This window comes from Taudactylus pleione, unplaced genomic scaffold, assembly GCF_031769625.1.
Source record: "Taudactylus pleione unplaced genomic scaffold, aTauple2 ptg000902l, whole genome shotgun sequence".
Classification (NCBI taxonomy): domain Eukaryota; kingdom Metazoa; phylum Chordata; class Amphibia; order Anura; family Myobatrachidae; genus Taudactylus; species Taudactylus pleione.
In genome coordinates, this window is record NW_028285303.1 from 489,249 (window position 1) to 517,178 (window position 27,930).

Here is a 27,930-nt window from a genome sequence, read left to right on the forward strand (position 1 = left end):
ACCCCGAGCGATGCTAATGCTACCAAAATTAGGATGCCAGTTGTTTCACTAATCAACTGTGTGGCTGTATGTACATCACAAGGTATCATATATTTTTTGTCTCTGTGTTCATACTGTTTATGAAGATATGGTGATGGTGTTGTTTTTTTATGAATACCAAGCATTTCACCATGTGTAAGGGTCATAACCTCTGGGAGTACCCTTCCAAGATAACATAAAACTTCAAAACTCGGATTGAGCCACTTGTGCGCTTTCCTTCCACATATAAAATACACATCATCTGGGAGTACATAAGGGATAGAATGCATCATTACCATTAAACACATTTCTCTAACAAAGGATCCTATCCCAGGTTCTCCCATTTGGCTAATACACATCTCTGGTTGTGTAATATCTGCACAGTAGCCAACCATCTCCTTGATGGGACTATGAGTATACCTATACCGGAAATTTCTCCCACTGTTAGTAATGTCATGTACAAGTTTATCATCTAGTGGTCCATTATCAGCTCTGTGTGAGAAGGTCATTGTCTGATTGTTCCCGGTCACTTCTCAACTTCCTGGTTTATTGGAATTGGTGAAGTTTAAACATAAAAGAGTTCTATCTATTTGGTACGGGTGGAGCTTAAAATTTGGAGGTTTGGATTTAATGAATTTCCCGTCCAGCGTTTTACCCTTATGTAACCCAAAAACCTCAGAGACATTTAACAGGAGTGGTACTAAACCTACATTATGTTGTCCCTGAGACACATGAGTGCAAACCCAACACAGTCTGGTTTAAGACCTTACCAACTAAGGAATGGTAATCCTCATAAGGATGCTCACCAAAATACAGGTTACTCTTGGACTGTCATTGCTGGATGCACTTTTCATCAATTAGGGATACACAATTTGCACACATACAGTATTCCTCAGACAACAGACCTTCATACTGACTGTGAGTTTCTAGCATGACAGATCTCTTAATTACTGTACTGGGTTTTGCCAAATACTGCCCTAATGGTTTTATTGCTCCTTCTCCTGACCCCACTCCATCAATATCACCACCAGCCTCCCTCTCCACCATCTGACCTCCGTCACAGTAACAGAAAATAACAAAACAAATTAATATGATGAGAACCCTGGAAGGAAACACAAAATACAACCCCAGCCTGCCACTCCATTGCTGGAATAGTGGTCTGCAAATTTCCCTAGCTCAGGTGTTCCACTGAAATCTCTAACTCTCCTGGAACAGGCTCGCAATTGACAGGTCCACATTATCTGTCTTGACTCCACCTTGTATCTCCTCCTGGTAATTGACCTTTCTGCAGTGAGTGGAATGGACCCAGGTATCTCTTTCTGCTACTTTCAGCGATGTTGTACTTTTCAGCAACACTAGATATGGACCTTCCCACCGGTCTGTCAAACAACCTGAACATAAGAAATTTCAGATCATAACATATTCTCCAGGTTCAACATCATGACAGTTTGTCTCAGGCATGTCAGGTGATAACAATTTAAATTTCTGCTGCTGCTGTTTTAGTTGTTTACTCATTGTTATAAGGTATTTCACAGTAACCTCATTATTACACTTCAGATCATCCTGTGGACAATCAAATGAGGTTGTCTCCCAAACAGTATCACAAATTGGGACAAATTAATAGGATCTAGGAGTGGTCCTGATGGTATGGAGCACGAGCGGTAAGGCTTCTGGCTATCCCAATCCAGTTTGAACCATGATCTTACTCAATTTGATTTTAATAGTACCATTCATCCTCTCCAACTTGGCGCTAGCTTGCGGTCAATAAGGGGTGTGAAGCCTACTATTAATACCCATTAACTTACACATGTTCTGGAATACATCACAAGTGAAATGGATACCCCTATCACTTTCAATAATTCTAGGGATACCGTATCTGCATACAAATTCCTGAACAATCTTTTTAGCAGTAAACACAGCAGTATTAGTGGCAGCTGGATATGCCTCTACCCAATTGGAAAACACATTGGTACAAACTAATACATACTTAAGGTTCCTGTAGGGTGGTAATTGAATGAAATCAATTTGTATTACCTGAAAAGGTCTGTCTGTCGGAGGGATATGGGATGGTTCGGTAGGGATTGTCTTCCTGACATTTTTCCTCAAGCAAGTCAAACAGGACATAGCCCTCTTTTCAGCTTGAGATGAAAATTGAGGTGCACACCAGTATGCTCTGACTAACTTACACATACCTCCTTTTTCTAGGTGAGTCGATCCATGCGCTGCCTCAGCCAGGGTTGGGTAATATGCCTTGGGTGCAACCAGCCTACCTTGTCCATCTCTCCAGAGGACTCCTGACCACATCCCTTTGATCTCCAGACTGCCTTTTCCTGTATGGAACACAAATTTTGCATCTCAATTAATTTCTGGGTGTCAATCATTAGAAAAACCATCATTTTATCAACTTGCATGTTTACTTTTAACCCTGCTGCCCATTTGGCAGCTTTTTCTGTTCTGTTATTGCCCAGTGACACTGGGTGATCACATGTATGGGCTTTACATTTGATGACAGCTACTGCCTTTGGTAGTTGGATTGCTGTCAAGAGTCCTTTTATGTGGTGTGAGTGTGCAACTGGTGTGCCTACTGCCGTCATAAAATTTCGAAGACGCCAAAGTTCCCCGAAAATGTGAACTACCCCAAAGGCATACCTAGAGTCAGTGTAGATATTAGCTGACTTACCTTCTGCCAGTTCACACACTCTCATTAATGCCACCAGTTCAGCTACCTGTGCTGAATGAGGTGGACCAAGTGGTTCAGCTTCTACAACATCCTCGTCATCTACAACAGCATAACCTGTGCATAATTCTCCTGTGTCAGTTTGTCTATGACAACTCCCATCTGTGTAAAACATCACATCTACAGTTTCTAATGGTGTATTACGTATGTCAGGTTATACAGTTTAGGTCTGATTCAAATATTCCATACAAGCATGTGCATCAATATACCTGCAAAACTCACCTTCCACCAGTGACTCACCTTCCTCCACCCTTTGTGCATCCTGAGGCATATATGGTAAATACGCTGCTGTGTTTAATGTTCTGCACCATTTAATGGTGATATTTGCAGGTGCCATTAGAGCTAGTTCCCATTTCATGAACCTATCTGAGGAAACATGTCTGGTCTGGGCAGAATTCAACAAAGCAGATACAGCAAGGGGTGTATAAACTATCATATCATGACCTAATACTACATCCTCATTCTTACTGACAAAATGAGCAGTTGCTGCTACACTTCTTAAACACGTTGGGAGTGATCTTGCTATAGTGTCCAATTGTGCACTGTAGTATGCTACAGGTCTGCTAGCATCACCATGTTTTTGTGTGAGGACACCTGCTGCACAGCCATCAGCCTCTGTACAATATAAATCAAAAGGTTTTTTGTAATCTGATACTCCCACTGCAGGTGCTTTTGTCAGACTGTCCTTAAGGTTAAGGAAAGCCTGCTCTGTTTCCTCAGTTTGTGTGAAACGGTTGTGTTTTGAGGATGACACCAATTCTTGCAAAGGTAAGGCCAAAATAGAAAAACCTGGGATCCACATCCTGCAGTATCCACACATGCCCAAGAAGGTATGGATTTGCTGTTGGTTCTGCGGCAGTGTCATGGTCTATATGGCCTGTATTCTGTCGGTTGTCAAATGTCGTAGGCCCTGGGTTAGACAGTGTCCCAAGTATTTAACCTTAGTCTGGCATGGCTGTAATTTGTCCTTTGCAACCTTGTGTTCTATCTGTGAGAGATGAAGCAACAGTAGTTTAGTATCATTTAAACATGACATAAACAAATCAGAGCACAACAATAAATCATCTTCATATTGAATTAGAACAGATCCATTGCATGGTTGAAAAGATTGCAAACTGTCATGTAAGGCTTGAGAGAAAATACTGGGGCTATCTATGAAACCCTGGGGCAATTGTGTCAATGTATATTGTACCCCTCTGTAAATAAATGCAAAGAGATATTGACAGTCAGGGTGAAGAGGGACAGAGAAGAAAGCTGAACATAGGTCTATGACAGTAAAATGGGTTGCAAATGGTGGAATTTGAGGATGACTGCTGGATTGGGCACTACAGGGAATTGGCTTTCGACTACATTGTTTACACCCCCAAGGTCCTGTACTAACCTATAGCCCCTCCCGCAGCCTTCTTCACTGGAAAAATGGGACTATTAGCTGGGCTAGCTGTACGGATTAAAATCCTTTGTTGTAACAACCTTTCAATTATGGGATAAACCCCTAGCTCTACCTATGGTTTTAACAGGTATTGAGGGATTTTTGGAGCTTGCCTATTACTTTTTAAATTTACCATTACAGGAGATAAATTTGCCATCAATCCAGTGTCCTGTCCATCCTTGGTCCAAAGTGAACCCGGTATTTGAGATAACATGTCTTTTACTTGGGATGGGCTTTGTTCTAAAATGGTAGAGTGAAGCATTAACCTTTGTGGAGTATCCAATATATCCCTTACCTCATGCGCAACCTTCTCTGGGATATCTAAGAATATACCATCAGGGGTACAGTAAATTACTCATCCCATTTTACATAACAAATCCCTTCCCAGTAGGTTAGTAGGAGCTGCCACTGCCAAGAGAAAGGAATGCTTGGTTTGCAGTGGCCCAATAGTAACTTCTGAAGATTTGGTTAAAGGATAATGCTGCACTTTACATGTTACTCCCATTGCTGGTACTGTCTTGTTAGTCACCTGTAAATTAGTTGGAGAATTTAACACGGATCTGGTCACCCCTGTGTCTACAAAAAAGTATGTTTAGTACCAGCTATATTAACTGTCATTGTAGGTTCTTCCCTAGTACTCCCAGTTATCCTGACTGGCTGTAGACTACAGGTATGACCTACCCCCTAGTGCTGACTGTCACTCTCTAAAAGAGCATTCACTGCCACTATGTGAGCAGGTGATTGTTGGAAGTTTCCTGAATTATGGAGGTGTACTCTTGGTGGGTATATAGGTGTTCCCTGATTAGGCGGTACCCACTTCTTTACTTTATAGGACCTACTTATATGTCCTAATTGACCACATTTAAAACACATTCGTGATTCGGATGGGTTAAAAGGTTTTTGCTATGTGGATTGGGGTGCATGATGAGTTTGTGGCTGTGTATGGTATGGATTTTGTGGCAAGGTATGTTGATATGTGTTTTGTTGCTGGGTGTGATATGGGTGTTGCGGCTAGGTGTACATTACCTCTAAAGATTGAATGCTCACTGCCATTAGCTTCTCATTTTGTGTTTCTCTCTTCCTGAGGAAGTTTTTATCGTGTTCTATAGCTGACTCTCTGGGAGCGTCTACCGTAATTCCTCTCCAGTTAGGCTGAGAGGTTTAAACCCTGGTCTTCATGTTATCTTTGAGACCATCCATAAGTACCTTGATAGCTACTTCCCTGTGGTGTGTATTATCTTTTATATCCTCTATCCCAGTGTACTGAGTAATTGTCTGCAGTGCTCGGGTGAAATATTCTGCTGCAGACTCACTATCCTTCTGTCTAATAGTGAAAATTTTACTCCAGTTCACTACCACTGGAAAATATACAGCTAATTGTGTGACTATATGTGTAATGTTCTGCTGATTATCCTCATCAGTTAAAGGTACATCTCCATCCAATACACAAGATGTGATAAACTTTTTCACATTGGTATTGGAGGGAAGACATGCCTGTAATACCACTCGCCAATCTTTGTTAGTTGACTCGTGGGCATTACCCAGATCCTTAACAAATTTCTGACACTTAGCTAACTCTTTTCTAGGATCAGGGAAATCTGACATTATGGATCGTAACTCTGCCCTCATCCATGGACAATGCATAATTACTTCCCTTGTGGGAACTACACCATCTCCTTTCAGATTCCCATTGGGAACAGTTATTGTCCGGACAGGATGGACGCCTATTACTTTGCTGTTTTTATGATTACCTATGGGAACTTTTACCTTTGTAATCTGCATCAATTTCTACTGCTGGTACAATTGATGTGATCCCTTCTGCTGATACACCTGGTTGGATCACTTCCCTTTCTGAGTTCAGTGCTGTTTCTAACAGATTTACTGCATGTGAAATGGCTGACACTACAACAGGTTCATCATCGATATACACATCTTCCTTATAATTACTCAGGACAGGGTACAAATTACTTGTTTCATTTTTATAAATGTTACTATCGGCTGTACCTCCATCTTCTACCACATAAGGCGGTGGTGGTGGTGCTCATGCACTATTCCCTTTGCTATTGGAAGAGCTACCTTGCGGTGTGTGCTCGTTCCCATGAGGCACGCACACGACATTGTTTACATCGCATATGCACTCCCTTGCGTAGCGTGCGCAAGGTTGACTGGTACACGATTTCACGAGCTACATGTACGCACTCCTTCCCGTTATGCTCGCCGACCCGCTAGTCATTTCGGTCAGCTTGCACAACGAAGAGCAAAATACCTGCCTATTTCAATCTGCCCTGCATGCAGCGAATTTAACCAAGCTTCAACCGCTCACTTCTACATGATTTCACTGAGCTACGTGTATGCACTCCTCCCCTTTTTGAGTTACTCTATCCTGGTAGCATGTAATTGTTCCAATAATGCTTACCCTTTCCAGTGATTTTACTCCACCACCCCCCGTCACAATCACGGTCTACCCAACCTTGCAGTCCAATCGTAATGCCCAGAGAACCTAACTGATCAATGGACTTTGCGACTACATTGAGGGGCCGATCAACAGCTAACCTCCGTATTCCTGATGCACTGGAAACTTATGGTTAGCTACCGAATACCACAATGTACCTGCTCTATACACTGACCCAGTAGTTTTCCTGCCACGTCAGACACCTACCAAGTTACACAAGGTCCTGCCAGTGACCTATTCATCACAAGCATACATTCTCTTTCATGCACCTTTTGTTTCCTGTGCAGAAAAACTTTTACTTAAATTTGGCAGTTTTCAATTTAAAGGGGTTAACCAATTAACCACGCTATGCATATAACAAGACTATTTATCAAAAATGACTGTTTAAACCCATGGCAGTATTACCGGATACACGTGTAGGCTATTGTGTGACTTGTCGCATACAAAATAATGCGACTGACACACAAAGCGCAAAATGAAAATTATGCTATTGTGTGACTAGTTGCATATACAATAATGCTACTAACACACAAACAGCCAATTAAAGAAACAATCTTTTTCCTCTCTTGTCACCAGATCACATGATAAAGGACATCGATTCAACAACACTGAATAGTAGCTGGGTTTTGAACACTGGACCTCATTCAGAGCCCGCTCACAAAATGCAAGCGGTCGCTCTGATTGAGGGCGGCCGCATCACATTTTAAATCCGGCCTCCAGGCCACTCGCTAAGCTGTGGGTGACCACCCACAGCTTTAGCGAGTGACCAGGTTGATGGTCGCGATGTTCTCGACCATCGCAACCATCGAGGCTTGCGATGAGACCCTTGTTGTAGGGTCTCTTCTGCCACAAGCCCAAGTGAGCTTTCAGCTCTAATAGAGCCGGAAGCTCACCACTGACATCACGAGTGATGTCAGTGGGGCCATCCACAAATGGCAGGCATTCCTTCGGGAACGCCTCCATTTGGCCAGCCATCCCCCCACCCTGCCTACAAAATGGGGCGAGCTGTCAATCACCATCAACAGCCGCCCCATTTGTAGTGAGCACCGGAGCAAGAGAATTTATCTCTCGCTCCAGGGCTTGCGCACACACTGTGCAGCCACTGTGTGTGTGCATGGCCTCAACATTGACCCGCTTGTGAGTGCTCAGTGATTGCAAGCAGGTCTGATTGAGACCCATAGTGCATTCTTACCTACGTATGGTGCCTTTCCACCATTTGTTGCGGAATCGAGATCTGTACTCTATCGTGCGGCTTTCCATGATGTGATAACTGCGAGCCCCCATCTATCGATCCTAACTAATCGCTATAATGAAAATAATTGCTTTCCAAGCTGTTTGTGTTTCCAACGCACAAAAAGTTATATTGTTAAAAGTACAAGTATAACACGCTGTGATCTAGACAATGAGTGCCAAAAGCAAGTATAATACAAGGTACAGGCTGATACATACACACGCGCACTGGTCACCAGTCTACAGTCATCAATCCAGAGGTCTGTGGTCATCCAAGGAGAATAGCTGGAGACTGGCATCCGTACTCGGGCTATATACCTTACAAAGTTCAGTACAAACAAGGAAACTTCTGTAGGTGTCATGTTTTCATTGGTTCTTGCTCCTGGACATTCTGTATCGATGCAGGTCATAGGTCAGTTCATATGATGTCATTTTGGGTATGTCCCAGTTCCTCAGATGTTGCTTTGTGTGGTTTTCCCGCCGAAGAACTGGTTTAAAAAAGACACTACATACAGCTTTACATTCTAACCACTAATTTAATATAGTTCATAACTTGCAGACGCATGATGCAATTTCCTTGTCTATAGAACCGGAGATCTGCAAATAAACAGTGATTTAGAATGGTACCAAACATGATATGTCTACTAGCTTATGTTTCTTAAATATCATATACATTACATTTCACAACATAAGTATTCGCTAATAAAACCTCTAATATTAAGCTTAAAGCTTGGGAACCTTTTTATAAGAAATTGAATATGTAAGTATGAGAATATTATATAGTTTTGCTAGTTTGCATTGTGCGTATGTGTGGGTGTGTGCGCACTCAAGGATGCATGCGCATGCAAAGGTGCATCGTGAATTGCACTGACACAAATCAGATGAGCAGATGACCAAATTGTCAGATAACAATTGTATTGCGATCATATACAATTATTCGACTTTGACAGATGTCATCCAACTTAGGCAGAGATTTGCCAATGATTGTCTCAGCAGCTTTAACTACTCTATCTAAAGAGCTGCGATCAGAACACTTGGAATTCCCATACCACACCATAATAGAATAGAATAAGTCAAAAGACTCTTAATTATGTAGTGGTAGAAATTCACAAGCATGGCTTTGATAAACCCACTGTTGGATGTCTTTGTAGAAAGAAAAGGCATTACAAATCCTTGCCAACTACAGCTGAATGTGGGAGGACCATGATAAATTCTTAGTAAAGTTAATGCCTAGAAAGTTAATCCCACTAACAATCTCTACCTTCTCACCATTCAAAAACAATGGCTGTGGGGTGGTTTTTCTAGATCTTCTAAAATCTTTAACCACCTCCATAGTTTTCTTACTATTTAGCAAGTTGTTATTCTTCCCCCACTTAACAAGCTGCCTCACCTCCTCCCAATAACTATCCTCGTCTCCCTTGCTAATCAAACCTACAAGCGTAGTGTCATCCGCAAATATTACAATAAAATTGGACATATTTGTAGTACAGTCAGATGTGTATAATGAATAAAAAAGGGGCTTTAAACACAACTTTGAGGAACTCCTGTGTTCACTACGAGCTCAGATGAGAGAGTAAAACACATCCTAACTGACTGTGGATGGTTATTCAGAAAATCTAACAACCAATTATGTATGGGCACATCAAAAGGGATTGGTATGAAATACCGCCGGCCACCTGGCTGGCGGTTCGATTCCCATCAGCGGCAGCCCGACAGGAGCAGAGTGCGACGCAGCGGAAGCCCGACAGCACTGGAAATCCCGATCGCGGAGAGGTGAGTATTTACTAGCCTAACCTAACCCCCCTAACCCTAACCCTCCTTAGGGGTGCCTAACCCTAAATTCCCCCCAAGTGCCTAACCCTAATCCCCCCTCTAAGTGCCTAACCCTAACCACCCCCTTCCCCGCTGCCTAAACCTAAGTCCCCCGGGGGGGTGCCTAACCCTAAGTCCCCCCCGGGGGTGCTTAACCCTAACCCTCCCTCCCCCTAGCCTAACCCTCCCGGGGGGGTGCCTAACACTAAGTCCCCCCCAGGGGCCCTAAACCTAACCCTCACCCCCGCGGCTGTCCGCTCGCAGCGCCCGGCATCACTACGATCGTGATGCCGGGCGCCGGTCTCCCGGCGTCTGGGAAAAGCGGGCGTCTACATCTAGATGCCCGGCATTTCACCCATGCCGGGATAAGACAGTCGTGAAGCCGGCTGCCGGTATATAGGCAGTCGGCTTCCCGATTGCCTCCCCATCAGGACCATCTATAGGAGCTTAGCAATTAGCACCACTGGTACAACGGTGTTGAAATTGGAACTATAGTCCACAAACAACAATCTTACATATGAGTCTGTGTTCTCTAAATAACAAAGAACCTTATGATGAACCGTAAGAGCAGCATACTTGGTAGATCTATTTGACCTATATGTAAACTGGTGAAAGTCAAAACCCACTTGTATGCCACTCCTAAGGTGAACCAAAACAGCTCTTTCAAAGCGCTTCATAAGTAATGATGTGAGAGTAATTGGGCACTAGTCATTTAGACCGGATACTACTGCAGATTTGGGGACAGGAACAATTGTTTAAAAAGCTTTAAAACATTGCGGAATGATACACTGAGCTAGTGAGAGGTGAAAAATTTTGGAAAAAATACCTGCTAGTTATTCAACACACACATGTAAGACTCTACCCGGAAAACAATCCAGACCTGGCACCTTCCTAGCATTGGTTCTATTTAGGCAAAGCCTGATCTCAGACTCAGATATATTCAAAGGACTATTTGAGAGGGATCACATATTTACTACAGGGATCAAACCTAGTATATAATTTTTTAAAACTCATCTGCTAATGGGCCATCATACAGGTATTTATGCCTTTATAATCAGTTAAATGCTAAATCCCTTGCCACATTGACCTCGCATCACCAAATTTCCTAAAGTGACTCTCAATTTTATTTGCCTCTTTAGTCAAACGAATACCCTTTTTTCAGATTTAAACGTACAATTGTACAAATTTGTTTACAGTCTTAGCTAGAGTTTCTAAACTTGACAGTAACTTTTTATGAATGTGCTGCAGGTGACGTATAAGGGAGGATTTTCCTAGGTGATTAAAGTCCTTACCCCTACTTATTACACCTTTACATAATCTACATTTGGCAAGACATTTGTTATCCGGATTTGGATAGAAATATTTCCAGACCAAAGAGGTGGAATTTTTGGTCTTCTGCCCAGGCATGACCGTGATGGGCTTTTTCATCCCACGGACAACAACTGTCTCCCCTGGTGCCTGATTTAAACAAACCACATCACCATCAGAATCCTCCTCGTCAACTTCCTCCTCAGCGCCAGCTACACCACTATCCTCATCCTGTTGTACTTCAACAGTGACATCTTCAATTTGAATATCAGCATGTGGACTGTGGGTGCACCTTCCAGCACTTGCAGATAGTGTGCAAATGGGGGAAAGAGCCACCTCTTCCTGTCCAGTGCTGGGAAGGTCAGGCATCACAACCGCCACCACACTTGGACTCTCCTTGGGGATTTGTGATATCTTCTTAGAACGGACAGATATTTGCTGTGCTTTTGACAGCTTAACTCATTTCATTTTTCTAGCAGGAGGAAGGCTTCCATCATCATGTGAAGCTGAACCACTAGTCATGAACATAGGCCAGGACCAAAGCCATTCCTTGTCACTCCATGTCGTAAATGGCATAATGGCAAGTTTACATTTCTCAGACGATTTCAATTAAATTTTTTTTTGGTAATTTTACTGAACTTTGGGCCTGATTCAAACTTCACGTCCTCTCACTATACTCTCTAGGGCTGGTGTGAAGACGGCGGGGCGGGAGGCTCGAAATGTGCAAAGTCCAGGTCTCGCGAGAATCCAACACCAGGATGATAACATTTTGCCTCGTTCTGGGAACCAAGTCTGGCGGGAAAACATGAGCCGAACTCTGTTCTCGGATAGGGTGGGGATTGAATTTTGAAAATCTGAACCCGCTCATCAATAATAAAAACAAAACTCAAGTCACATTAATTAAACAAAATAATGTAAGTTTCATCAGCTGCCAAGTGAAGTATGCATCAGATAGTTAGAAAACAGCACAGTAACAATTAAAAATTTATGTAATAAGTAATTTACATATAAGATTAAATTCATGATTTACTTATTACTCCCTGTACAAGATTCCAAAATCTCGGTGCAATGACAGATGTTCTCCTGGCTACAGAAGAGCTTCTAATGGAGGATTCCATGTCTGCTGCTATGACTGTGTCCCGTGTTCTGAGGGGGAAGTGTCCAATGTTACAGGTAAGGTACATGCACAGTCACGACAACTATCACATAATGTACATGCACAGTCACCATAACTATCACATACTGTACATACACAGTCACCACATCTATCACATACTGTACATGCACAGTCACCACAACTACCACATACTGTACATACACAGTCACCACAACTACCACATACTGTATATGCACAGTCACCACATCTATCACACACTGTACATGCACAGTCACCACAACTATCATACCTGCGCAGCCACCACATCTATCACATACTGTACATGTACAGTCACCACATCTATCACCTACTGTACATGCACAGTCACCACATCTATCACATACTGTACATGCACAGTCACCACAGCTATCACCCACTGTACATGCACAGTCACCACAGCTATCACCTACTGTACATGCACAGTCACCACAGCTATCACCTACTGTACATGCACAGTCACCACAGCTATCACATACTGTACATGCACAGTCACCACATCTATCACATACTGTACATGCACTGTCACCACATCTATAACATACTGTACATGCACAGTCACCATAACTGTCACATACTGTACATGCACAGTCACCACATCTATCACATACTGTACATGCACAGTCACCACAGCTATCACATACTGTACATGCACAGTCACCACATCTATCACATACTGTACAAACACAGTCACCACAACTATCACATACTGTACATGCACAGTCACCACATCTATCACATACTGTACATGCACAGTCACCACAGCTATCACTTACTGTACATGCACAGGCACCACAACTATCATATACTGTACATGCACAGTCACCACAGCTATCACATACTGTACATGCACAGTCACCACAACTATCACATACTGTACCTGCACAGCCACCACATCTATCACATACTGTACATACACAGTCACCACATCTATCACATACTGTACATGCACAGTCACCACAACTATCACATACTGTACATGTACAGTCACCACATCTATCACCTACAGTACATGCACAGTCACCACAGCTATCACCTACTGTACATGCACAGTCACCACATCTATCACATACTGTACATGCACAGTCACCACATCTATCACACACTGTACATGCACAGTCACCACAGCTATCACTTACTGTACATGCACAGTCACCACATCTATCACCTACAGTACATGCACAGTCACCACAGCTATCACCTACTGTACATGCACAGTCACCACAGCTATCACATACTGTACATGCACAGTCACCACATCTATCACATACTGTAAATGCACTGTCACCACATCTATAACATACTGTACATGCACAGTCACCACAGCTATCACACACTGTACATGCACAGTCACCACAACTATCACATACTGTACCTGCACAGCCACCACATCTATCACATACTGTACATACACAGTCACCACAGCTATCACCTACTGTACATGCACAGTCACTACAGCTATCACATACTGTACATGCACAGTCACCACAGCTATCACTTACTGTACATGCACAGTCACCACATCTATCACATACTGTACATGCACAGGCACCACAACTATCACATACTGTACATGTACAGTCACCACATCTATAGCCTACAGTACATGCACAGTCACCACAGCTATCACCTACTGTACATGCACAGTCACCACATCTATCACATACTGTACATGCACAGTCACCACATCTATCACATACTGTACATGCACAGTCACCACATCTATCACATACTGTACCTGCACAGTCACCACATCTATCACATACTGTACATACACAGTCACCACAGCTATCACTTACTGTACATGCACAGTCACCACAGCTATCACATACTGTACCTGCGCAGCCACCACATCTATCACCTACTGTACATGCACAGTCACCACATCTATCACATACTGTACATGCGCAGTCACCACAGCTATCACATACTGTACATGCGCAGTCACCACAGCTATCACTTACTGTACATGCACAGTCACCACAGCTATCACATACTGTACCTGCGCAGCCACCACATCTATCACATACTGTACCTGCGCAGTCACCACATCTATCACATACTGTACATGCGCAGTCACCACAGCTATCACATACTGTACATGCGCAGTCACCACAGCTATCACTTACTGTACATGCGCAGTCACCACATCTATCACATACTGTACATGCACAGTCAAAACATCTATCACATACTGTACATGCACAGTCACCACAGCTATCAACTACTGTACATGCACAGTCACCACAGCTATCACACACTTTACCTGCACAGTCACCACATCTATCACATACTGTACATGTACAGTCACCACATCTATCACCTACAGTACATGCACAGTCACCACAGCTATCACCTACTGTACATGCACAGTCACCACAGCTATCACATACTGTACATGCACAGTCACCAAATCTATCACATACTGTACATGCACAGACACCACAGCTATCACATACTGTACATACACAGTCACCGCATCTATCACCTACTGTACTTGCACAGTCACCACAACTATCACCTACTGTACATGCTCAGTCACCACAACTATAACATACTGTACATGCACAGTCACCACATCTATCACATACTGTATATGCACAGTCACCACATCTATCACATACTGTACATGCACAGTCACCACTGCTATCACATACTGTACCTGCACAGTTACCACATCTATCACATACTGTACATGCACAGTCACCACATGTATCACATACTGTACATGCACAGTCACCACACCTATCACATACTGTACCTGCACAGTTACCACATCTATCACATACTGTACATGCACAGTCACCACACGTATCACATACTGTATATGCACAGTCACCACACCTATCACATACTGTACATGCACAGTCACCACATCTATCACATACTGTACATGCACAGTCACCACATCTATCACATACTGTACATGCACAGTCACCACATCTATCACATACTGTACATGCACAGTCACCACATCTATCACATACTGTACATGCACAGTCACCACACCTATCACCTACTGTACATGCACAGTCACCACATCTATCACCTACTGTACATGCACAGTCACCACACCTATCACATACTGTACATGCACAGTCACCACACCTATCACATACTGTACCTACACAGTCACCACATCTATGACATACTGTACCTGCACAGTCACCACATCTATGACATACTGTACATGCACAGTCAACACATCTATCACATACTGTACATGCACAGTCACCACATCTATCACACACTGTACATGCACAGTCACCACAGCTATCACTTACTGTACATGCACAGTCACCACAGCTATCACACACTGTACATGCACAGTCACCACAGCTATCACACACTGTACATACACAGTCACCACATCTATCACATACTGTACCTGCACAGCCACCACATCTATCACATACTGTACATGCAGAGTCACCACAGCTATCACATACTGTACCTGCACAGCCACCACATCTATCACATACTGTACATGAACAGTCAACACATCTATCACATACTGCACATGTACAGTCACCACAGCTATCACATACTGCACATGCACAGTCAACACATCTATCACATACTGTACATGCACAGTCACCACATCTATCACTTACTGTACATGCACAGTCACCACAGCTATCACACACTGTACATGCACAGTCACCACAGCTATCACACACTGTACATGCACAGTCACCACATCTATCACATACTGTACCTGCACAGCCACCACATCTATCACATACTGTACATGCAGAGTCACCACAGCTATCACATACTGTACATGCACAGCCACCACATCTATCACATACTGTACATGCACAGTCACCACAGCTATCACTTACTGTACCTGCACAGTCGTCACATCTATCACATACTGTACATGCACAGTCACCACTTCTATCACATACTTTACATGCACAGTCACCACATCTATCACATACTGTACCTGCACAGCCACCACATCTATCACATACTGTAAATGCACAGTCACCACAGCTATCACTTACTGTACATGCACAGTCACCACATCTATCACATACTGTACCTGCACAGTCACCACATCTATCACATACTGTACATACACAGTCACCACAGCTATCACTTACTGTACATGCACAGTCACCACAGCTATCACATACTGTACCTGCGCAGCCACCACATCTATCACCTACTGTACATGCGCAGTCACCACAGCTATCACATACTGTACATGCGCAGTCACCACAGCTATCACTTACTGTACATGCGCAGTCACCACAGCTATCACATACTGTACCTGCGCAGCCACCACATCTATCACATACTGTACCTGCGCAGTCACCACATCTATCACATACTGTACATGCGCAGTCACCACAGCTATCACATACTGTACATGCGCAGTCACCACAGCTATCACATACTGTACATGCACAGTCACCACATCTATCACATACTGTACATGCACAGTCAAAACATCTATCACATACTGTACATGCACAGTCACCACAGCTATCAACTACTGTACATGCACAGTCACCACAGCTATCACACAGTTTACCTGCACAGTCACCACATCTATCACATACTGTACATGTACAGTCACCACATCTATCACCTACAGTACATGCACAGTCACCACAGCTATCACCTACTGTACATGCACAGTCACCACAGCTATCACATACTGTACATGCACAGTCACCAAATCTATCACATACTGTACATGCACAGACACCACAGCTATCACATACTGTACATACACAGTCACCGCATCTATCACCTACTGTACTTGCACAGTCACCACAACTATCACCTACTGTACATGCTCAGTCACCACAACTATAACATACTGTACATGCACAGTCACCACATCTATCACATACTGTACATGCACAGTCACCACTGCTATCACATACTGTACCTGCACAGTTACCACATCTATCACATACTGTACATGCACAGTCACCACACGTATCACATACTGTACATGCACAGTCACCACACCTATCACATACTGTACCTGCACAGTTACCACATCTATCACATACTGTACATGCACAGTCACCACACGTATCACATACTGTACATGCACAGTCACCACACCTATCACATACTGTACATGCACAGTCACCACATCTATCACATACTGTACATGCACAGTCACCACATGTATCACATACTGTACATGCACAATCATCACATCTATCACATACTGTACATGCACAGTCACCACATCTATCATATACTGTACATGCACAGTCACCACACCTATCACATACTGTACATGCACAGTCACCACATCTATCACCTACTGTACATGCACAGTCACCACACCTATCACATACTGTACATGCACAGTCACCACACCTATCAAATACTGTACATACACAGTCACCACATCTATCACATACTGTACCTGCACAGTCACCACATCTATGACATACTGTACATGCACAGTCAACACATCTATCACATACTGTACATGCACAGTCACCACATCTATCACATACTGTACATGCACAGTCACCACAGCTATCACACACTGTACATGCACAGTCACCACAGCTATCACTTACTGTACATGCACAGTCACCACAGCTATCACACACTGTACATGCACAGTCACCACAGCTATCACACACTGTACCTGCACAGCCACCACATCTATCACATACTGTACATGCAGAGTCACCACAGCTATCACACACTGTACATACACAGTCACCACATCTATCACATACTGTACCTGCACAGCCACCACATCTATCACATACTGTACATGCAGAGTCACCACAGCTATCACATACTGTACCTGCACAGCCACCACATCTATCACATACTGTACATGAACAGTCAACACATCTATCACATACTGCACATGTACAGTCACCACAGCTATCACATACTGCACATGCACAGTCAACACATCTATCACATACTGTACATGCACAGTCACCACATCTATCACTTACTGTACATGCACAGTCACCACAGCTATCACACACTGTACATGCACAGTCACCACAGCTATCACACACTCTACATGCACAGTCACCACATCTATCACATACTGTACCTGCACAGCCACCACATCTATCACATACTGTACATGCAGAGTCACCACAGCTATCACATACTGTACATGCACAGCCACCATATCTATCACATACTGTACATGCACAGTCACCACAGCTATCACTTACTGTACCTGCACAGTCGTCACATCTATCACCTACTGTACATGCACAGTCACCACTTCTATCACATACTTTACATGCACAGTCACCACATCTATCACATACTGTACCTGCACAGCCACCACATCTATCACATACTGTAAATGCACAGTCACCACAGCTATCACTTACTGTACATGCACAGTCACCACATCTATCACATACTGTACCTGCACAGTCACCACATCTATCACATACTGTACATACACAGTCACCACAGCTATCACTTACTGTACATGCACAGTCACCACAGCTATCACATACTGTACCTGCGCAGCCACCACATCTATCACCTACTGTACATGCACAGTCACCACATCTATCACATACTGTACATGCGCAGTCACCACAGCTATCACATACTGTACATGCGCAGTCACCACAGCTATCACTTACTGTACATGCACAGTCACCACAGCTATCACATACTGTACCTGCGCAGCCACCACATCTATCACATACTGTACCTGCGCAGTCACCACATCTATCACATACTGTACATGCGCAGTCACCACAGCTATCACATACTGTACATGCGCAGTCACCACAGCTATCACTTACTGTACATGCGCAGTCACCACATCTATCACATACTGTACATGCACAGTCAAAACATCTATCACATACTGTACATGCACAGTCACCACAGCTATCAACTACTGTACATGCACAGTCACCACAGCTATCACACAGTTTACCTGCACAGTCACCACATCTATCACATACTGTACATGTACAGTCACCACATCTATCACCTACAGTACATGCACAGTCACCACAGCTATCACCTACTGTACATGCACAGTCACCACAGCTATCACATACTGTACATGCACAGTCACCAAATCTATCACATACTGTACATGCACAGACACCACAGCTATCACATACTGTACATACACAGTCACTGCATCTATCACCTACTGTACTTGCACAGTCACCACAACTATCACCTACTGTACATGCTCAGTCACCACAACTATAACATAATGTACATGCACAGTCACCACATCTATCACATACTGTACATACACAGTCACCACATCTATCACATACTGTACATGCACAGTCACCACTGCTATCACATACTGTACCTGCACAGTTACCACATCTATCACATACTGTACATGCACAGTCACCACACGTATCACATACTGTACATGCACAGTCACCACACCTATCACATACTGTACCTGCACAGTTACCACATCTATCACATACTGTACATGCACAGTCACCACACGTATCACATACTGTACATGCACAGTCACCACACCTATCACATACTGTACATGCACAGTCACCACATCTATCACATACTGTACATGCACAGTCACCACATGTATCACATACTGTACATGCACAGTCACCACATCTATCACATACTGTACATGCACAGTCACCACATCTATCACATACTGTACCTGCGCAGTCACCACATCTATCACATACTGTACATGCGCAGTCACCACAGCTATCACATACTGTACATGCGCAGTCACCACAGCTATCACTTACTGTACATGCGCAGTCACCACATCTATCACATACTGTACATGCACAGTCAAAACATCTATCACATACTGTACATGCACAGTCACCACAGCTATCAACTACTGTACATGCACAGTCACCACAGCTATCACACAGTTTACCTGCACAGTCACCACATCTATCACATACTGTACATGCAGAGTCACCACAGCTATCACATACTGTACCTGCACAGCCACCACATCTATCACATACTGTACATGAACAGTCAACACATCTATCACATACTGTACATGCACAGTCACCACAGCTATCACTTACTGTACATGCACAGTCACCACATCTATCACCTACAGTACATGCACAGTCACCACAGCTATCACTTACTGTACATGCACAGGCACCACAACTATCACATACTGTACATGCACAGTCACCACATCTATCACACACTGTACATGCACAGTCACCACAGCTATCACTTACTGTACATGCACAGTCACCACATCTATCACCTACAGTACATGCACAGTCACCACAGCTATCACCTACTGTACATGCACAGTCACCACAGCTATCACCTACTGTACATGCACAGTCACCACATCTATCACATACTGTAAATGCACTGTCACCACATCTATAACATACTGTACATGCACAGTCACCACAGCTATCACACACTGTACATGCACAGTCACCACAACTATCACATACTGTACCTGCACAGCCACCACATCTATCACATACTGTACATACACAGTCACCACAGCTATCACCTACTGTACATGCACAGTCACCACAGCTATCACATACTGTACATGCACAGTCACCACAGCTATCACTTACTGTACATGCACAGTCACCACATCTATCACATACTGTACATGCACAGGCACCACAACTATCACATACTGTACATGTACAGTCACCACATCTATAGCCTACAGTACATGCACAGTCACCACAGCTATCACCTACTGTACATGCACAGTCACCACATCTATCACATACTGTACATGCACAGTCACCACATCTATCACATACTGTACCTGCACAGTCACCACATCTATCACATACTGTACCTGCACAGTCACCACATCTATCACATACTGTACATACACAGTCACCACAGCTATCACTTACTGTACATGCACAGTCACCACAGCTATCACATACTGTACCTGCGCAGCCACCACATCTATCACCTACTGTACATGCACAGTCACCACAGCTATCACATACTGTACATGCGCAGTCACCACAGCTATCACTTACTGTACATGCGCAGTCACCACAGCTATCACATACTGTACCTGCGCAGCCACCACATCTATCACATACTGTACCTGCGCAGTCACCACATCTATCACATACTGTACATGCGCAGTCACCACAGCTATCACATACTGTACATGCGCAGTCACCACAGCTATCACTTACTGTACATGCGCAGTCACCACATCTATCACATACTGTACATGCACAGTCAAAACATCTATCACATACTGTACATGCACAGTCACCACAGCTATCAACTACTGTACATGCACAGTCACCACAGCTATCACACACTTTACCTGCACAGTCACCACATCTATCACATACTGTACATGTACAGTCACCACATCTATCACCTACAGTACATGCACAGTCACCACAGCTATCACCTACTGTACATGCACAGTCACCACAGCTATCACATACTGTACATGCACAGTCACCAAATCTATCACATACTGTACATGCACAGACACCACAGCTATCACCTACTGTACTTGCACAGTCACCACAACTATCACCTACTGTACATGCTCAGTCACCACAACTATAACATACTGTACATGCACAGTCACCACATCTATCACATACTGTATATGCACAGTCACCACATCTATCACATACTGTACATGCACAGTCACCACTGCTATCACATACTGTACCTGCACAGTTACCACATCTATCACATACTGTACATGCACAGTCACCACATGTATCACATACTATACATGCACAGTCACCACACCTATCACATACTGTACCTGCACAGTTACCACATCTATCACATACTGTACATGCACAGTCACCACACGTATCACATACTGTACATGCACAGTCACCACACCTATCACATACTGTACATGCACAGTCACCACATCTATCACATACTGTACATGCACAGTCACCACATGTATCACATACTGTACATGCACAGTCACCACATCTATCACATACTGTACATGCACAGTCACCACATCTATCACATACTGTACATGCACAGTCACCACACCTATCACCTACTGTACATGCACAGTCACCACATCTATCACCTACTGTACATGCACAGTCACCACACCTATCACATACTGTACATGCACAGTCACCACATCTATCACATACTGTACCTGCACAGTCACCACATCTATGACATACTGTACATGCACAGTCAACACATCTATCACATACTGTACATGCACAGTCACCACATCTATCACATACTGTACATGCACAGTCACCACAGCTATCACACACTGTACATGCACAGTCACCACAGCTATCACTTACTGTACATGCACAGTCACCACAGCTATCACACACCGTACATGCACAGTCACCACAGCTATCACACACTGTACATACACAGTCACCACATCTATCACATACTGTACCTGCACAGCCACCACATCTATCACATACTGTACATGCAGAGTCACCACAGCTATCACATACTGTACCTGCACAGCCACCACATCTATCACATACTGTACATGAACAGTCAACACATCTATCACATACTGCACATGTACAGTCACCACAGCTATCACATATTGCACATGCACAGTCAACACATCTATCACATACTGTACATGCACAGTCACCACATCTATCACTTACTGTACATGCACAGTCAACACAGCTATCACACACTGTACATGCACAGTCACCACAGCTATCACACACTGTACATGCACAGTCACCATATCTATCACATACTGTACCTGCACAGTTACCACATCTATCACATACTGTACATGCACAGTCACCACATGTATCACATACTGTACATGCACAGTCACCACACCTATCACATACTGTACCTGCACAGTTACCACATCTATCACATACTGTACATGCACAGTCACCACACGTATCACATACTGTACATGCACAGTCACCACATCTATCACATACTGTACATGCACAGTCACCACATGTATCACATACTGTACATGCACAGTCACCACATGTATCACATACTGTACATGCACAGTCACCACATCTATCACATACTGTACATGCACAGTCACCACATCTATCACATACTGTACATGCACAGTCACCACACCTATCACATACTGTACATGCACAGTCACCACATCTATCACCTACTGTACATGCACAGTCACCACACCTATCACATACTGTACATGCACAGTCACCACACCTATCACATACTGTACATGCACAGTCACCACATCTATCACATACTGTACCGGCACAGTCACCACATCTATGACATACTGTACATGCACAGTCACCACATCTATCACATACTGTACATGCACAGTCACCACATCTATCACATACTGTACATGCACAGTCACCACAGATATCACACACTGTACATGCACAGTCACCACAGCTATCACTTACTGTACATGCACAGTCACCACAGCTATCACACACTGTACATGCACAGTCACCAAAGCTATCACACACTGTACATACACAGTCACCACATCTATCACATACTGTACCTGCACAGCCACCACATCTATCACATACTGTACATGCAGAGTCACCACAGCTATCACATACTGTACCTGCACAGCCACCACATCTATCACATACTGTACATGAACAGTCAACACATCTATCACATACTGCACATGTACAGTCACCACAGCTATCACATACTGCACATGCACAGTCAACACATCTATCACATACTGTACATGCACAGTCACCACATCTATCACTAACTGTACATGCACAGTCACCACAGCTATCACACACTGTACATGCACAGTCACCACAGCTATCACACACTGTACATGCACAGTCACCACATCTATCACATACTGTACCTGCACAGCCACCACATCTATCACATACTGTACATGCAGAGTCACCACAGCTATCACATACTGTACATGCACAGCCACCACATCTATCACATACTGTACATGCACAGTCACCACAGCTATCACTTACTGTACCTGCACAGTCGTCACATCTATCACCTACTGTACATGCACAGTCACCACTTCTATCACATACTTTACATGCACAGTCACCACATCTATCACATACTGTACCTGCACAGCCACCACATCTATCACATACTGTAAATGCACAGTCACCACAGCTATCACTTACTGTACATGCACAGTCACCACATCTATCACATACTGTACCTGCACAGTCACCACATCTATCACATACTGTACATACACAGTCACCACAGCTATCACTTACTGTACATGCACAGTCACCACAGCTATCACATACTGTACCTGCGCAGCCACCACATCTATCACCTACTGTACATGCACAGTCACCACATCTATCACATACTGTACATGCGCAGTCACCACAGCTATCACATACTGTACATGCGCAGTCACCACAGCTATCACTTACTGTACATGCACAGTCACCACAGCTATCACATACTGTACCTGTGCAGCCACCACATCTATCACATACTGTACCTGCGCAGTCACCACATCTATCACATACTGTACATGCGCAGTCACCACAGCTATCACATACTGTACATGCGCAGTCACCACAGCTATCACTTACTGTACATGCGCAGTCACCACATCTATCACATACTGTACATGCACAGTCAAAACATCTATCACATACTGTACATGCACAGTCACCACAGCTATCAACTACTGTACATGCACAGTCACCACAGCTATCACACAGTTTACCTGCACAGTCACCACATCTATCACATACTGTACATGTACAGTCACCACATCTATCACCTACAGTACATGCACAGTCACCACAGCTATCACCTACTGTACATGCACAGTCACCACAGCTATCACATACTGTACATGCACAGTCACCAAATCTATCACATACTGTACATGCACAGACACCACAGCTATCACATACTGTACATACACAGTCACCGCATCTATCACCTACTGTACTTGCACAGTCACCACAACTATCACCTACTGTACATGCTCAGTCACCACAACTATAACATACTGTACATGCACAGTCACCACTGCTATCACATACTGTACCTGCACAGTTACCACATCTATCACATACTGTACATGCACAGTCACCACATGTATCACATACTGTACATGCACAGTCACCACACCTATCACATACTGTACCTGCACAGTTACCACATCTATCACATACTGTACATGCACAGTCACCACACGTATCACATACTGTACATGCACAGTCACCACACCTATCACATACTGTACATGCACAGTCACCACATCTATCACATACTGTACATGCACAGTCACCACATGTATCACATACTGTACATGCACAGTCACCACATCTATCACATACTGTACATGCACAGTCACCACATCTATCACATACTGTACATGCACAGTCACCACACCTATCACATACTGTACATGCACAGTCACCACATCTATCACCTACTGTACATGCACAGTCACCACACCTATCACATACTGTACATGCACAGTCACCACATCTATGACATACTGTACATGCACAGTCAACACATCTATCACATACTGTACATGCACAGTCACCACATCTATCACATACTGTACATGCACAGTCACCACAGCTATCACACACTGTACATGCACAGTCACCACAGCTATCACTTACTGTACATGCACAGTCACCACAGCTATCACACACTGTACATGCACAGTCACCACAGCTATCACACACTGTACATACACAGTCACCACATCTATCACATACTGTACCTGCACAGCCACCACATCTATCACATACTGTACATGCAGAGTCACCACAGCTATCACATACTGTACATGCACAGCCACCACATCTATCACATACTGTACATGAACAGTCAACACATCTATCACATACTGCACATGCACAGTCACCACAGCTATCACATACTGCACATGCACAGTCAACACATCTATCACATACTGTACATGCACAGTCACCACATCTATCACTTACTGTACATGCACAGTCACCACAGCTATCACACACTGTACATGCACAGTCACCACAGCTATCACACACTGTACATGCACAGTCACCACATCTATCACATACTGTACCTGCACAGCCACCACATCTATCACATACTGTACATGCAGAGTCACCACAGCTATCACATACTGTACATGCACAGCCACCACATCTATCACATACTGTACCTGCACAGTCACCACAGCTATCACTTACTGTACCTGCACAGTCGTCACATCTATCACCTACTGTACATGCACAGTCACCACTTCTATCACATACTTTACATGCACAGTCACCACATCTATCACATACTGTACCTGCACAGCCACCACATCTATCACATACTGTAAATGCACAGTCACCACAGCTATCACTTACTGTACATGCACAGTCACCACATCTATCACATACTGTACCTGCACAGTCACCACATCTATCACATACTGTACATACACAGTCACCACAGCTATCACTTACTGTACATGCACAGTCACCACAGCTATCACCTACTGTACCTGCGCAGCCACCACATCTATCACCTACTGTACATGCACAGTCACCACATCTATCACATACTGTACATGCGCAGTCACCACAGCTATCACATACTGTACATGCGCAGTCACCACAGCTATCACTTACTGTACATGCACAGTCACCACAGCTATCACATACTGTACCTGCGCAGCCACCACATCTATCACATACTGTACCTGCGCAGTCACCACATCTATCACATACTGTACATGCGCAGTCACCACAGCTATCACATACTGTACATGCGCAGTCACCACAGCTATCACTTACTGTACATGCGCAGTCACCACATCTATCACATACTGTACATGCACAGTCAAAACATCTATCACATACTGTACATGCACAGTCACCACAGCTATCAACTACTGTACATGCACAGTCACCACAGCTATCACACAGTTTACCTGCACAGTCACCACATCTATCACATACTGTACATGTACAGTCACCACATCTATCACCTACAGTACATGCACAGTCACCACAGCTATCACCTACTGTACATGCACAGTCACCACAGCTATCACATACTGTACATGCACAGTCACCAAATCTATCACATACTGTACATGCACAGACACCACAGCTATCACATACTGTACATACACAGTCACCGCATCTATCACCTACTGTACTTGCACAGTCACCACAACTATCACATACTGTACATGCACAGTCACCACAGCTATCACTTACTGTACCTGCACAGTCGTCACATCTATCACCTACTGTACATGCACAGTCACCACTTCTATCACATACTTTACATGCACAGTCACCACATCTATCACATACTGTACCTGCACAGCCACCACATCTATCACATACTGTACATGCACAGTCACCACAGCTATCACTTACTGTACCTGCACAGTCGTCACATCTATCACCTACTGTACATGCACAGTCACCACTTCTATCACATACTGTACATGCACAGTCACCACATCTATCACATACTGTACATGCACAGTCACCGCATCTATCACCTACAGTACATGCACAGTCACCACAGCTATCACATACTGTACATGCACAGTCACCACAGCTATCACTTACTGTACCTGCACAGTCGTCACATCTATCACCTACTGTACATGCACAGTCACCACTTCTATCACATACTTTACATGCACAGTCACCACAGCTATCACATACTGTACCTACACAGTCACCACAGCTATCACATACTGTACCTGCACAGCCACCACATCTATCACATACTGTACCTGCACAGTCACCACAGCTATCACTTACTGTACCTGCACAGTCGTCACATCTATCACCTACTGTACATACACAGTCACCACTTCTATCACATAC

General features: G+C 43.8%; 1 protein-coding gene across 1 annotated transcript in view; it reads left to right on the forward strand.

The window, feature by feature from the left end:
• Positions 1-8,980: 8,980 nt before the first annotated feature.
• Positions 8,981-27,930, forward strand: part of LOC148474004 (vomeronasal type-2 receptor 26-like) — a 112,865-nt gene continuing 93,915 nt past the window's right edge. Inside the window, exons 1-2 of the mRNA XM_088459218.1 lie at positions 8,981-9,058; positions 12,036-12,159. Coding sequence (XP_088315344.1) covers positions 8,981-9,058; positions 12,036-12,159 — 202 coding nt within the window. The remainder of the gene's footprint in view (positions 9,059-12,035; positions 12,160-27,930) is intronic.